The 15,540-nt window shown below is 39.4% G+C and overlaps 1 protein-coding gene across 1 annotated transcript in view; it reads right to left on the reverse strand.

The window, feature by feature from the left end:
* Positions 1-492: 492 nt before the first annotated feature.
* Cfap61 (cilia and flagella associated protein 61) overlaps positions 493-15,540 on the reverse strand; it is a 242,956-nt gene continuing 227,908 nt past the window's right edge. The window contains exons 26-27 of the mRNA XM_048348715.1: positions 13,814-13,904; positions 493-939 (exon numbers count right to left, since the gene is read on the reverse strand). Of these exons, the coding sequence (XP_048204672.1) occupies positions 739-939; positions 13,814-13,904 (292 nt within the window). The 3' untranslated portion in view covers positions 493-738. The remainder of the gene's footprint in view (positions 940-13,813; positions 13,905-15,540) is intronic.

Below are 15,540 nucleotides of genomic sequence, written 5' to 3' on the forward strand. Positions count from 1 at the left end.
TTTTCTTGGGTACATTGGTGACAGGTACCAGGATACCCCCTTGTCACCCAGAAAAGTAACATTGTTCAGGATCAAAGAAGAGGTCCTAGATTAATTTCCCGGTACTATTTTCAATCTGAAACTCGGTGTATGAGTTCTTGGTTTCCAGTCTGTGTTTTTATGCTCATGACTGGCACTAGTAATAATAATAATAAAAAAAAGAGTCTGAGTTATTTGCCTCTTTGGTTTCAAAAGGTCATGCAAGCTTTTTCTACCCAATCAGTCTTTCTGATGTTGGGCTACAGATTTCATTTCTTACTATCTGTTTACTAATTTTCCATTTGGGGTATACTATTTATCTTTTTTAATCATCCACAGGTAATATTGAGCAAATACCAGGAGGACTAACAAAATTGGTCTTGGAACATCCCAGGAAATCAAACAGAATCACACCCAAGGTAAAAAAAAAACAACGTTTATACAGTATGATCCCATTTTATTGCTAAAGTGGATTATTACACACAGGAACATGCCTGATATTTATAAAGTTCCCTTGCCCCAGAATAGAGACATACAGCTGAGCACCACCTACTGGAGCAAGAGGAAACTACATGCCTAAGTAGAGGCAGACAGGAATTAACCAACAGAACCAAGCTGGCACTTGATTGTGAAGCCAGGCTTAGGAGAACTTCTCTATTTCTACAGAACACTTTCAGGAATTAAATGTATAGAAACAAAAAAGTGGAGCCTCTGACCACACTAAATGATGTCGGGCCATGCATACATGGGCAGGTGGTAATAATTGTAGTGCAGGTAGTCTAGGATGCTCTTCTCCACCAGGCTTTTGTAGATGGATTCCTCAAAAACTCGTTTGAGGTATACCCTGGGCTTCTCAACCAGGCTTATTTCCTCATCTTCTATCTGATGGGCTAGCTGCTCCATGGAAGGGGTGTCTTCCTCCTGTGAATGCAATAAGGCCAGACTCAGAAACTACTTGTGCTTCACATAAAACAAAACATAGCGCTCAGCTTCTCAAGATGTGCTTTTTATTTTTATTTTTTTTACTTTTTAGATATTAGTTTTTTAAGTGTGGCACAATATACATCATGAAATTTCTTTCTTTTGCATTTTCAGTGTATAAGGGAATGGGGGTCAATTCCATTCCCACTATTTATCCCTACTATCTACCTCCTGAATCTTTTTGTCTTCCCAAACTCTGTCCCTTCTGCATAATAAACTCCCCCAAACACCCTCTCCTCACTACTGTACTTCATGGCTCTCTGGGGACAGTGGCTGACCCGAGTCTTGCAGGGTTTGTCTTTCTGTGATTGTTTCTATCACAGCAGAATGCCACCAACAATGACCATTTTAAGCCCTTCTTTTTTCAGGTACAAATGATATGTAGTTCTGGCTTGCTTTAAAAAGAGTAAGAGCCTGGTACAGGGGGCTCATGTCTGTGATCCTAGCTAATCAAAAGGCTGAGATCTGAGGATTGTGGTTGAAAGATAGCTCAGACAAGAAAGTCCATGAGCTTCTTATCTCCAAATAACCACCAAAAAGCTGTAAGTGGAGCCGTGGCTCAACTAATAGAGCACAAGCCTCGAGTACAAAAGGTCAGGGATAGTGCACAGGCTCTTGATTCAAGCCCCAGCAGCAGCAGGAAAAGAAGTTATTAAACATTTGTGCTTGAAAACAAGATGGTTTGCTTTATAGTTCCTAAGGGATAGGATTTAAAACCCTAAGTTTAAATTCTTAGTACAAATTTCATTGGCATCTTTAAGTGTAGAGGTCAGAAGGGGAAAAAGGTTTTTTTTTTATGTTAAGAATCCTATGGTGTGTAATAATATAGAATTTTCCTAGCATTTTTTGGTGGGAAGGGCAGGCCTGGGCACTGTCCCTGTGCTTTTGCTCAAGGCTAGTGCTGAACCACAGTTCCTCTTCCACCTTTTGGTTACTAATTGGAGATAAGAGTATCATGGACTTTCCCACCTCAGCTGGCTTCGAGCTGCGATCCTTGTATCTCAGGCTCCCAAGTAGAGAGGATTACAGGTGTGAGCCACTGGCACCCAGCATGCTGTTTTCTTGATGACTGCCATTCTGACTGGATGAGATAGAACCATAGCATAGTTTTGCTTTGCATCTCCTTTATTGCTTAGGGTGTTGAACATTTTTTGTATCTATTAGCTATTAGTGTTCTTCTGAGGACTGTCCATTCAATTCATTTGCCCATTTTTAAAATGGGTCATTCTTTTCATATTATAAAAACCTCTTTCTGTATTCTAGACATTAATCATTTATTTGTTGCATACCTGGTAAGTATTTTCTCCTTTGGTTTATCTCTTTTTTGTTTGTTTTTGCTGTATAAAACCTTTTAGATTTCATGTAGTGTCATTTGTCAGTTCTTCCTCATTTTCTGAGCAATCGGATTTACCTTTCAGGGACTGCACCTGTATATTCCAGAGCTTTTCTTGTAGTAGTTTCAGATCTTACATTTGATCCATTTGGAGCTGATTTCTGTAGAGTGAGATAGAGAGGTCTCGTAGACATCCAGTGTTCCCAGCTCCATTTGTTGAAGAGGCTGTCTCTACTCCAATGTATGTTTTGGCTCCATTTTCAAAGACTTATGGCTATAGGCGTGTGGTTTTATTTCTGGATATTTTATTCTGTTCCATTGGTCTTTATGTCTGTTTTTGTGCCAGTGCTATGCTGAAAGAAGTTCCTTCTCTTTAAAGTCTGAATAGTATTCAACTGGGAGTACTCACTACATTGTTTTTCATCCATTCATCCATTTGGGACGCATATGCTATGTCCATATCTTGGCTATTAATGTTGCACAAGAGGATAGATGTCTCCTCCACATACTGATTTCCATTGCTTTTTACCTAAATGTGGGGTGCTGGGTCAGATAACAAGTCTATTTAAACCTTCATACTGGTTTTCAAGAGTTTTCTTTCCATCATGTCCTTTCCAGAACTCACTATCTTTCACCATTAAAAACATTACCTTTGTTGTTTTTTTTTTTGAGGGGGTGTTCATTTTCATACATGCTTACAATTTATTCCTGTCATCTTTTTTGTTTCTTTCTCTCTCTCTTTCCTTCTTTCTTTTCTTTTCTCCCTTCCTTCCTTCCTTCCTTCCTTCCTTCCTTCCTTCCTTCCTTCCTTCCTTCCTTCCTTCCTTCCTTCCTTCCTTCCTTTCCCTCCCTCCCTCCCTCCCTCCCTCCCTCCCTCCCTCCCTCCCTTCCTTCCTTCCTTTTCTTTTGGTGGTGCTGGGATGGAATGTAAGACCTTGCTTATGCTAGACAAGTGCTCTACCTAGCCCTTCTTCCACTTTTTATTAGTTATTCTAAAAGGTGTGTAATGATAGCTCATAGTGGTTTATTTTGCATTTTCCTGATGGCTAGTGATGTTTTCATTTACCTGCTGTTCTGTCCATTTGTCTTTAAAAAATAATTATCTGTTCAGTTCCTTTGCCCTTTTAAAGTCTGGCCGATTATTTTCCTGCTGCTGAGTTAGGTGAGTTCTTTAGATAGTTTGAGTACTAACTCATCTGATGATTTACACATATTTTCTCCTAATCAGAAGGCTGTCTCTTCCTTGTGTGCTTTTTAGTTTGATGAAGACCTACTTCAATTTTGCTTTTGTTGCCCCTGCATTTGGTGTTTTGTTGTTTAACTCATGTTAAGGCCAATGTCAAGGAGTTTCCCCTGTGTTCTACAGTTTGGGGTGTTTTGCAGTTTCTAGGTCATATATTTAAAGCTTTGGTCTGTTTTGAGTTGATTCTTATATAAGGGTTGGATAAGGAAACTCCACAAATTTTGAGTTTTCTTGATTTCCTTCTGTGTACAGTGTTGCTTTCTAGTTTCATTTCATTATAATTGGAGGATATATTCTGCAATGATTTAAATCTTTTAAAATGTATCAACCACTGTCCTGTGGCCTAACCAATGGCCTATCTCGGCTATGTCCCTGTGGCCTGTCCCTGGAACCTTCAAGAGGAGTGTGTGCGCCTAGGCTTTTCAGTAGCAAGATGTACTTAGAAGTTCGGGCTGGCTTTGAACCTTCAAGTTCTGTAGTTCAATTTTACATAATATACATTGAATATAATTACGATATATTCTCACCCTTCCTCCCCCCATCCCTCTGCCTCACCCTTTGCCCATTCCCCCAAAACATGTTCCTACTTATTGGTATTTGTTTTGTTAAACAGTCCATTAGTTGTTCAGAGGTGTTACACCTTTGGACTCCTCCCCTAAGTATACCATGCTTAAGTCAGTTTGTTTGTGTGTATATGAATAAAGCCCTGTATATGTTATGGTGCATGCTTGATTTTAGATCTAGCTTCCACATGTGAGAGAAAACATGAACCATTTGACTCTCTGATCCTGATTTCACTTAACATAATTTTTTCTAAGTTCATCCATTTCCCTGCAAATGACAAAATGTTATTCTTCCTGATAGATAAGTAAACTTGCCTCGTATATATTTCCTATGCTCATCCATTTTAGGGCATCTAGGCTATTTCTTTTTCTTTTTCTTTTTTTTTTTGGCCAGTCCTGGGCCTTGGACTCAGGGCCTGAGCACTGTCCCTGGCTTCTTCCTGCTCAAGGCTAGCACTCTGCCACTTGAGCCACAGCGCCGCTTCTGGCCGTTTTTCTGTATATGTGGTGCTGGGGAATCGAACCTAGGGCCTCGTGTATCCGAGGCAGGCACTCTTGCCACTAGGCTATATCCCCAGCCCCACATCTAGGCTATTTCCATTTCTTTGCTATAGTGAATCAAAGAACATGGGTGTGCAAGTGTTTTGACTGTGTCTTGTAGTGGTCTAGGTAGATGCCCAAGAGTGCTATCACCGGATCACCGGGATGCTGAGCATTTCTTCATGTGTTTATTAGCCATTCTTGCTTCTTGTGAGAAGTCTCAGTTTAGCTCTTTTACCCATCTATTGAGTTATTGTGTTTTGTAGGGGGGGTTATTTTCTTGAGTTCATTTATATTCTGAATATTAGGCCCCTGTCAGATATATAGCTGGTAAAGATCTACGGCCTTTGCTGTGCAGAGATTTTTTAGTTTAATGTAATCCCATTTGTCATGTCTCTTCCCTATATTCTGAGCTCTGGGAACTCACAATTCCTGTCTATGCCAGTAACTTATAATGTTTCTCCTCCTGTAGTCATTTCAAAGTTTCAGGTCTGATACTGAGGTTTTTGATCCATTTTGAATTGATATTAGTGCAAGGTGATAACAGACAGGGATTTTCAGTCTTCAGAATGCCATTTGTGGAAAAGGCTGTCTTTCTTTGAAGATATTTTGCTTTCTTGTCAACTATCAGATGATTTTAAGTATATGGGTTTATTTATGGGTCTTCCAGTTTATTACATCTGTCTTCAGGCTTATTTTTATGCCAGTAAAAAGCTGTTTTTGTTATTTTTCTAGCTCTATAGTAAAGTTTGAGGTCTGGAATTGTGATATCCCTAATCATTGCTTTTTGCCCAGATTTCTGCTTTGGCTATTTGGAGTTTTCTTCCATATGGATTTTTGGATTGTTTATCTGTCAGTGAAGAATGACATTGGGATTTTGATGGGCATTGCACTCAATTTGTAGACCACCTTTGGCAATTTGGCTGTTTTTTACAATATTAATTTTACCTATCCATGAACATGAGAGGCCGTCCATTTTCTGTGTTTTCTTTCTTCAGAGTTTTATAATTTTTCACTATAGAGGACCTTCACTTCCTTATTCATTTTATTCCTAGACTTTTTTTAGACTATTGCAAATGGAATTGTTTTTCTGATTTTCCTCTCTGTCTGCATACTGTTGGTGTACAGAAAGCAACTGCTTTTTGTAGGCTAATTGTGTATCATCCTGCTACTTTCCCAAAGTTATTAATCAGCTCTAGAATCTTAGGGGTGGATTCTATAGGGTCTTTTAGATATGTCATTTGCTAATAGGGATATTGATTTCTTTCCCTATTTGGATCCATTTTATGCCTTTCTCTTGCCCTATTGCTCTGGCTAGGAGTTCAATATTATATTGAAAAGGAGTAGAGAGAGTGAACATTCTTAGAGGAAATGGTTTTACTTTTTCACCATTTAGTAGCTGTACGTTTGTCATAGATAGCCTTTATTATGTTGAGGTTTGGTCTTCTATTCCTAGCATCTCCAAAGCTTTTATCATAAATGGATGTTGGATTTTTATCAAGGGCTTTTTATATATCTATTGAGCTGACACTGTGATTCTTGTCTTTGGCTCTGGTAATGTGGTGTAATGTTTACTGATTTACATGTATTGAACTAGCCTTGCATCTCTGGGATGAAACTGACTTGATCATAGTGAATGATTCTTTTGAGTAGTTATTGAATTCAGTTAGCAAGTATTTTATTAGCTTTGCATCTATATTGTTGTTAGTGTTATTATTATTATTATTATTATTATTTTGCCAGTCTTGGGCTTGAACTCAGGGCCTGGACTCTGTCCTTGAACTTCTTTTTCTCAAGGCTAGTGCTCTACTATTTGAGCCACAGTGCTACTTCTGGCTTTTTCTGAGTAGTTTGTTGCAGATAAGAGTCTCACATGGGACGTTGAAAGTAGTTACAACTGTGATATAACAATCATTTCCTTAACATGGAGTTCATTTCCCTTAGCATCATCTTATGTGTTCATAAGGGTATAGCTATTGGGCTCTTGTGATCCTCTGCTGTGACTTGCCTAAACCTGTACTAATTATTCCCAATAAGAGAGATATCACAGTTGTAACTACTTTCAACGTCTCATGTGTATACGTAGCTTCTATTATTGATGATGTTCTTGTATCACCTTCCTGTGGTTGTACCTACACTATATCTCTGTAATCTTATCTGCGTATATTGGAAACCGTGTATATTGGTATTAGAAGTAGGAAATTCAAAGGGAATACCAAAATTGAGAGACACCGGGTAAAAAAAGACAACTACAAAAGCAATACTTGCAAAACTGTTTGGTGTAAGTGAACTGAACAACTCATGGGGGGAAAGGGAAAGGGGGAGGAGGGAGGGGGGTATGAGGGATGAGGTAACAAACAGTACAAGAAATGTATCCAATGCCTAATGTATGAAATTGTAACCTCTCTGTACATCAGTTTGATAATAAAAATTTGAAAAAAAAAAGTCTCACAGACTTTCCTTCCCAGGCTGTCTTTGAACCACGATTCTCAGATCTCAGCCTCCTGAGTAGCTAGGATTACAGGCATGGCCCACTGGTGCCTTGCTCCTTAATCACTTTAGTTCTATTTTTTCATTGGTTACTTGCTTTGTTTGGGGTGAAGTGTAATGTTGGCTTCACAGAATGGTTTGGTTGGAAAAATTTGAATACTGGTGTTAGTTTTTCTTTAAAGGTCTTATAGAATTCATCTGTGAATCCATCAGGACCTGGTGCAGACCCCTTCTTGCTCCCCTAAAGGGCTAGCCTATTGAAGATAGGATACTAAAATAGCCCTTTTTTTGGGGGCTGGGGATATAGCCTAGTGGCAAGAGTGCCTGCCTCGGATACATGAGGCTCTAGGTTCAATTCCCCAGCACCACATATACAGAAAACGGCCAGAAGCGGCGCTGTGGCTCAAGTGGCAGAGTGCTAGCCTTGAGCGGGAAGAAGCCAGGGACAGTGCTCAGGCCCTGAGTCCAAGGCCCAGGACTGGCCAAAAAAAAAATAGCCCTTTTTTGAGGGGGGGGGGTCCTTTTTCTTTTTTGGTACTGGGGATCAAACCCAGCATGCTTTCTAGGCAAGCATTTTGCCACTGAGGTACATCCCAGCCCTCCAATTTTTATTTCACATTATTCATCAACTTTTGCTTCATGTATGTCAGGATTCTGTTGTTAATGTCCATATATTTATAATTGTTATTATCTCCCATAAAGGATAATGCTAACCACACAAAATGTCACTTTGGTCAGTGACTCTTAGAGTCTGAGTCACTTCATTATAGCTAAAATATGATCCCAGTAAAATTATTGCCTTTCCTCTCTGTCTTCTCTACAGACAATATTCAGATGTCTTATAATGAAGGTTTTGTTTTTAAACAAATTATATATATATATATTAAAATGACTTCTAATAATAGCCATAGATGACTGTCTTTCTTGGTTCTTTTCTCTACCAGGCTCTAAAAGTCTAACAGTTGGATTTGTATGCTTCTCTAAAACAAGGTTGAAAGTAAAGTGAAATGGGTCATATTAGCCCAATATTTGAAAGAAGGAATTATTGCTATTATTTTATTTTAAATATTTTAAGTTGCACAAAGGGATTTCAGTTCAAGTCACAATATGAATACAATGCATCTTGATCAATGTCACCCCTTCCATTGTTCTAATCCATCTTTCCCAGTCCCATCCATTCCTCAAATTAGTAACATTTTAAAATATGTATATTGGATATAATGACTATTTGCTTTCCCTTCCTCTCTCTCATTATCTGTTATCTTTTCTCTTATACTCTCCTAACAAAACATGTTTTAGTTTCTTGGAATTCATTTGTGAAACTGTCCATTAACTGTTCAGAGGAGTTCTACCTTTAGAATCCTTTCCTGAGTATACCATCCTTTAATCTGTATATAATATATATATATATATTACATACACACATATATGTATATAATCCTATATATGTTTTCATATATGTTTATAATTTAGATCTAACTTCCACATATAAGAAAATATGCACAATTTGTCTCCTTTTCAGTTTCTATACATTTTTAAATTATTATCTTTAGTTGTACAAAGGAATTTCCATTTAACAAGGCTATGAATACAATGTATCTGAACCATGTGACCCTTTCAACATCCTCACCCCTCCCTCCCTACCTGCCCCTTCCCTCACTCTGCTTAATTTTGTAGGATATACGGGATTCTTGACTGCGATCTCCCCCTCTTGTCCTCTTCATTTGTCTCCCCCATTCCTCCCACCCTACCCCTTTCAAGCACTCACTTCCTGTTGTTTTATTTTGCCAAACGTTGGCTTTACCTTTCTAAGGAATTACACTATTTAAATTCTCCCTTGAATCTACTGTATTTCAGTTAATATATGTGTATACATTTGTATTCTATCCAATATATTACAAGTTTATAAGCTAAATATATCTTTCACATACAAGGGAAAACATGTATCCTTTGTCTCTCTGGGCCTGACTTCACTCAACATAACCTTTTCCCAAGTCTTCCCATTCCTTTACAAATGGTCCATTTGTCCATTTGTCTCTTTCTGAGATTGACTTAAGATAATTTTTTTCTAGGTCCATTCATGTCCCTGCATATGTCATATTACTCTTTGATAGAAGAAGTAAAATTTTATTATATACATCTGTATCTGTCTGTCTGTCTATAGCTCATATTTTCTTGATCAGCTCACCCATTGTAGGGCATCTGGGCTACTTCCATAGCTTGGTGATTGTGAATAGTGTAGCAATAAACATGTATATGAAATGTCTTTACTGTATCCAGGCTTATAATATTTTGGGTAGATGCCCAGAATGGTATTGCTGGATCATGGGATAGTGTTGTTTAGTTCCAAGGTGATGGCCCCAGTTCGCATTCCCACTAACTGTAACCGGATTCCTTGTTGTTCCCCACATTCTTGCCAGCATTTGTTGTTTGTATTCTTGAAGATGGCCTGTCATACTGGGATGAGATAAAACTCTCAATGTTGTTTTCATTTGTATTTCCTTTATGTCCAGGGATGTTAGGCATTTTCTCAGTGTTTATTGATAACTATTGTTCTTGTGAAAAGTTGCTGTTTAGCTCCTTTGCCAATTGGGTTATTGATTTTAGCTTCTTGAGCTCTTTGTATATTCTGGGTTTTAGGCCCAGATGTATAGCTGGCAAATATCTTCTCCCATTCTGTAGGTTTTCTTTTTAGCTTAGTAACTATGTCAGAATTATTGCTTTTTTAGTATTAATGTGATGTACAGAGGGGTTACCATTTTATAAATCAGGTAATGAGTACATTTCTTTTTGAGCAATGTCACCCCTTCCTTCACTCTTTCAGGTTTTCCCTGCTGTTCACCCAGCGGCCTTTTTTTGTGCTGGTCTGGTTCCTGGGCTTGAACTTACAGTCTGGGTGCTGTCCCTGAGCTTTTTTTGTTCATGGTTAGTGCTTTACTACTTGAGCCACAGCTCCACTTCCGGATATTTTGGTGACTAATTGGAGATAATAGTTTAATAAAGTGCTGTCTGGGCAGGCTTTCAAATGTGTCCTCAGATCTCAGAATCCTGAGCATGATTTATATGCATGAGCCACTGGTGTCCAATGAATTACTGCTATTCTTTAGTGTAGGCTACCCTTACTTTCCTGTCACCAGAATCTTCAATGAAGTTCTTGTGGTAGCACAAGGGTCTGAGGAGCAAGAGAAAGCCACGCTGAAAGGTCCAGCTTGGCTCACAGCAGATACCACTCCATGTGCCACATCTTCACATGGCTTTCCTTGTGGCCAGTGGCAATGCTGAAATCAGAGCAGAATTTTGTTTTTCTTCCAGAGGCTTCACTTTCTAGAAACCTTGAAAACCCACAAGAATGATCGGGGAGCCTTCACTGTGCTTTTTGGCAGATGACTACAGCCACTGTCCTCATGGAGCTCTTTCATAGCACACCAACCTCAGCAAATGTCAGCTCTTGGATATAATTGGAAGGTGCCCCAGGAAGTGCCATCCAAAGTGGCATATGCCTATTAGATTTGGCAGATTAGTTGGAAAGGTACAAGGAAAGTTAAAAAAAAATTTGAACAACTGATGGCCTTTATGCATCACTATTACTAGGAATTACTTTAACTATAGAATACTGGGGTATATTCTGTGTATCCTCTGAGTATTGACATTATTCTTTATAGAACTTAGTTCAACCTCTGTTTCCAGGGCATTGACACCGTACTGGGCATCATAAAGTATCCATCAGCAACTCATAGAGGATAGTTCCACTGCCCTAAAAACCCCCAGTGCTCTGTCTTCTCGCTCTTCCCTTTTTCTTTCTTTTGAAACCCTAAAAAATTAGGAAATTAAATTTCATTAAAGTACACTGTATATGTTCTTGATACATTGTATATTGCATATGTGTCTACCTGACCTAGACAAGGGATGGAAAAACAGGTTGTAAGATAACACAAGAAATGTACACACTGCCCTACTATGTAACTGCACCCTCTTTGCACAACACCTTGTAAAAAATTTATGTTCAATTAATAAAAAAATTTCATTAAAGTAAAGGCTGTGTAGCAATGTTGAAAACCTTTTTGGCTTCTACTATATTCAGAAAATAGTGTTGTTCTTACAACAACAAACCACTTTGTACATCCTAAAATCTTTTAGTTCTGTGTGTAAAGTACTGTCTGAGGAGTTCAGATCTGGGGTTAAGAAAGATTCAGACAACATTTATTTGTGTGTGTGTGTGTGTGTGTGTGTGTGTGTGTGTATTTATTTATTGGTGCCAGTCCTGGGTCTTGAACTCAAGAGCCTGGATGCTGTCCCTGAGCTTTCTTATTCAAGGCCAGTGCTCTACCACAGCACTACTTTTGGGTTTTTAGTGGATAACTGGAGATAAGAGTCTCAGACTTTCCTACTCAGGTTGGCTTTGAACAGCTGTCTTCACATCTCAGCCTCCTGAGAAGCTAGGATTACAGTTGTGGGCCACTGGTGCCCAGCCAGATACAAGTTTTGATAGGTCACTGGGAAACAGATGGATCCTCACTAGTGGGGGGAGGGGCAGGTGTACATGCAGATCACAGTTGTAGAAGAAAGGAGGTAACTAAAGAGTTGAGCAGAATTCAGTAAGTGCCAGGATTACAGTTACAGCTCAGGTTTCAACAACTGACTTCCTTTCAGCCCCTCCAGGGCAGGCACCTTTCTGACCTATAGCATCTTTAACACTGACAACCTTTCTATCTACAGGTTCTGCTATTAAAGATTCAACCAACCATGAATCAAAAATATTTTGGAAAAAAAACCTGCTTCTGTACTAAACATACACAGATTTTTTTTGTCATTTTTCCCCAAACAACACAGCATTACATCTATTTACATAGCACTGACATTTTACTAGGCATCAGAAGTAATCTAGATTTAAAAGATGGAAAATATACAGGAAACTGCATGTGGGTTCTATGCAAATACTATACCACTCTCTAAAGGGACCTGAGCTTCTCTGGATGTTCTTGGGTGGAAGTATGTGCCTTTCTCTGGATGTTCTTGGGTGGAAGTATGTGCCTTTCTATGTGAATGACTTAAGTGCTGCCAGACTTTTGCATTTGATCACTTTGCTTCTTCCTCACAGAGATACTGAATTAACTGGAAATTAGGTACACATCCCAAAGGCTTCAGGCTCAGCAGGAAATTCAATTCTGTAATGAAAGTTCTTTCCTCGTCTATATTCTCCTGCTGAGTTTTTGCCTGTGTCGATCCTAAAGCATGTCACCTGGGTTGAAACTTTAAAACTATGCTTCCCAATCTCCATTTGGGATTAGTAAATTGTTTGGGTCCTAGAAGCTATATTGGAAAGATTGGGTGTTGGGGTGAAGGCACTGGGACTGTACTCTGGCCTGTATAGCTTAGGGCCTATCTTTCCATCTGGGGAGGAGAGACTTTTGAGTTCAGAGCTTGTTAGTTGTGCTGAGAAGCTGTCTAAACCATGATGGGTTGTTAAGCATCTGTGAGCTTCAGTTTCTTCATTGGTAAGGTTGAGAGGATCATGGTGGTAGCTCCATCCACCTCAAAGAATTGTATTCTACTGAGTGAGGTGGTGCTGAGGCTGAAATATAACAAGGACTGAGTTTGGGATCTCTACCCGAGATCCTCAATATGGTAGCCTCCATCATGGAAGATACATAACTGTGCATGCTTGCCAGTGGAGAGGACAATAGGGCCATAGGAATTGCCCATTTATCCAGGGAAAGGAGGTGGAAACTCACCATAGCGCCAGCTCTTGTTAGCGTGATTCAAGGCAGAGCCAGAAAGGATCATCTACCTCTCTTGAGGCATAGATACTCACTTTTCATAGCACTGCTTAGGGATATTGTTAGAAATAGTTTGACGTTTCACTCATACCTCCTTGTTTATATAGCAGTGTCAAACTTCTGGCAGAGTATGTAGCCTTTGGGATAGAGCCTAGCTTGCAGGTGATTCTATATCACTCTAAGAAGTTTCAGTTATAACAGGAGTGTTTGGCTCTCTGGATGACTCCTCGTTGTATTTTCAAAGCTTTTTACATTTTGGTGGTACTGTGTTTCAACTCAGGGCTTTGTTTGCCAGGCTGGTGCTCTACCACTTGAGCCAGGCTTCTACCTTGGCCTTTTTTTAAAAGTTATTTTGGAGATAGATTCTCAAAGGCTTTTCTGCCTGGGTTGGATTCAAACTTTGATCCTCAAGGTCTCAGCCTCCTGGGTCACTAGGATATAGGCATGAACCCTGGTCCCTGGCTTCATATATTTTTTAAAACAACACACCACAAGTATCCAGTGAATGGCTGTCCAGTACAGACAAAAACTGAAGGAATGCAACTGTCATTCTTGAGCATAAGAAAATACAACTCCCACCCAATTTCCAGCCAACACTGGAGGCTAATCACAAAAACAGAGCTTACCTGTAAAAAGAAAGAGAAGGAGAAGAAGAGTCCTTTCTCATCAAAGGATTTAAGGAAAATCACTTTTCCTCAAATATCACCATCCAAGTTTATATTCTCCACAATTTGATAACATTAAGTACCATTGCTTTAAAAAGTAAAACCATAAAATGGAAATGTAGAAGGAAGTCCAAATGATCAATAGCTTATCAACCGCTTATAATTTGCAAGAAATAATCCACATGTCCATTAATTACTCTTACCTCCTTGGAGACTAAGATTTGGCGTAACTCTTTCTTGAGATCAATAAAACGATCGTGGAAGAGGGCCAGGCACCATGACTCCGTGAAGTAGCTGGTGAGGGAAGAAGAGATTCAGTTAGATAGCAACCCTCTCATTACCACTAATAAAGTATTTACCTGCTTTTTTTGCCTTGATAAATTACAGTTCTGGCCCCATTGCAATCATTTGCTCATAAAATGCCTCGTGGAACAGGCTGGCCAATCAATTTTTTAAATGGATGTTCCTGATGTAAGGCCAGGTTCCATAATTACATTTAAAGTGGTTTAATTCAGAGCTGGGGCAAGACCCAGTGAAGAATCCTGATTTTATCAGAATTTAAAAGCCTGAAGATTTGTAAAGAACGGTGTCTCCATTATCTGCCCTCGTTTGAGAAAAACAGATTGCAGGATTAACTGAACTGCTGCATAACAAATTAAATTTGGGGAGACAATAACGCAAATGTTGCTCATCATTAAGGTTTCTGGATTAATAATGACCAGAAAAACAGGCCACCTTGGTGTTGCAACATGGTCTTTGCACAGTTGTGCCTGATGCTTAATTGAATCTCTCTTAGAGAAGCTCTCTTTTGGTGTTTATTTTTGCTAACTTTCCACTAAAAACCAAATAAATGCCATTTTTACATGGAGAACAATTTTACTATTCATTATTCACAGGCGATGGCTAAAAATTGGATGTCTTCTTGCAATTACCAAGAACAGGGACTGGCATTTTAACTTTCACTTTATTTGAATGCTAAGTGTCTTGCAACAGGAAAGTTAACTTCTCTGGGTCTGAGCCACTTTGATTATGCGGGCTTCAGCTTGTGGACGGGAGTCTGCTGCTCTGGGTTTTACACACATGTGCACACAGGAAGAGAAAAATGGTGCCCCATGAGCATGAGCCCTCCTTTTATTCTTTAAAAGAAAGAAGAAGAAAAAAAACCCCAAAGGACCATGGAGTTAGTAGAAGGTGAATATAATGGCAAGAATTTGTGCTGATCAATATGGCCCTCAGCAATTTGGGTTGTTGTCCATCCCTTAGTCACTGGAATAGACATATGACCTATTTCCTGCTTAATTGCCAACCTTGCTCATCCACCCTTAATTTCCATATTACTTATTCCATACTAACTACTGGTGGAAGGGATTGAAGTAGACAAACGTCCTTGCCACCAGAGAGCTGATGATCCTGAGATGACTAAGAGATAAACAGCATGCGAGGTAGTGATGGTTGCTTAGGCTAAAACATGACTGGAGGAGGATGGGTCTGGGTAAGTGTTGGGGGGAAGGAGAGGGCAATGGAGGGCTCAGTCCTGAGGCAGTGACCTAGTGAGCAAGACCCAAGGGAAGGAAGAGAGCAAGCCACTTGGATATCTAGGAGAAAACTTTCCTATGAGGGAAATCAGATGCAAATATCCAGAGGCAGGAATGTGTCTGGACCATTCAGGGCGGCCGGATGGAAATCCATAAAGGGGGCAGAGGTTAGATGAATTCAGAGAGGTGACAGATAGATGGGTGGAGGGATCTGGTCACAGCTATTAAGTGATGGCTCCATAGGCATCTAGCTTAGCACTTGCATGCAACAGTGAATGTCATATAACTAACCACTAAATGAGTAAATGAAGTCACATTGCAGTGTATACATTCTGTACTGCTTAGCTCTGAATGGTCTCTCCTAAATGTAGAATATAGGTGGCAAAACTGCCACA

This window comes from Perognathus longimembris, chromosome 6, assembly GCF_023159225.1.
Source record: "Perognathus longimembris pacificus isolate PPM17 chromosome 6, ASM2315922v1, whole genome shotgun sequence".
Taxonomy (NCBI): Eukaryota; Metazoa; Chordata; class Mammalia; order Rodentia; family Heteromyidae; genus Perognathus; species Perognathus longimembris.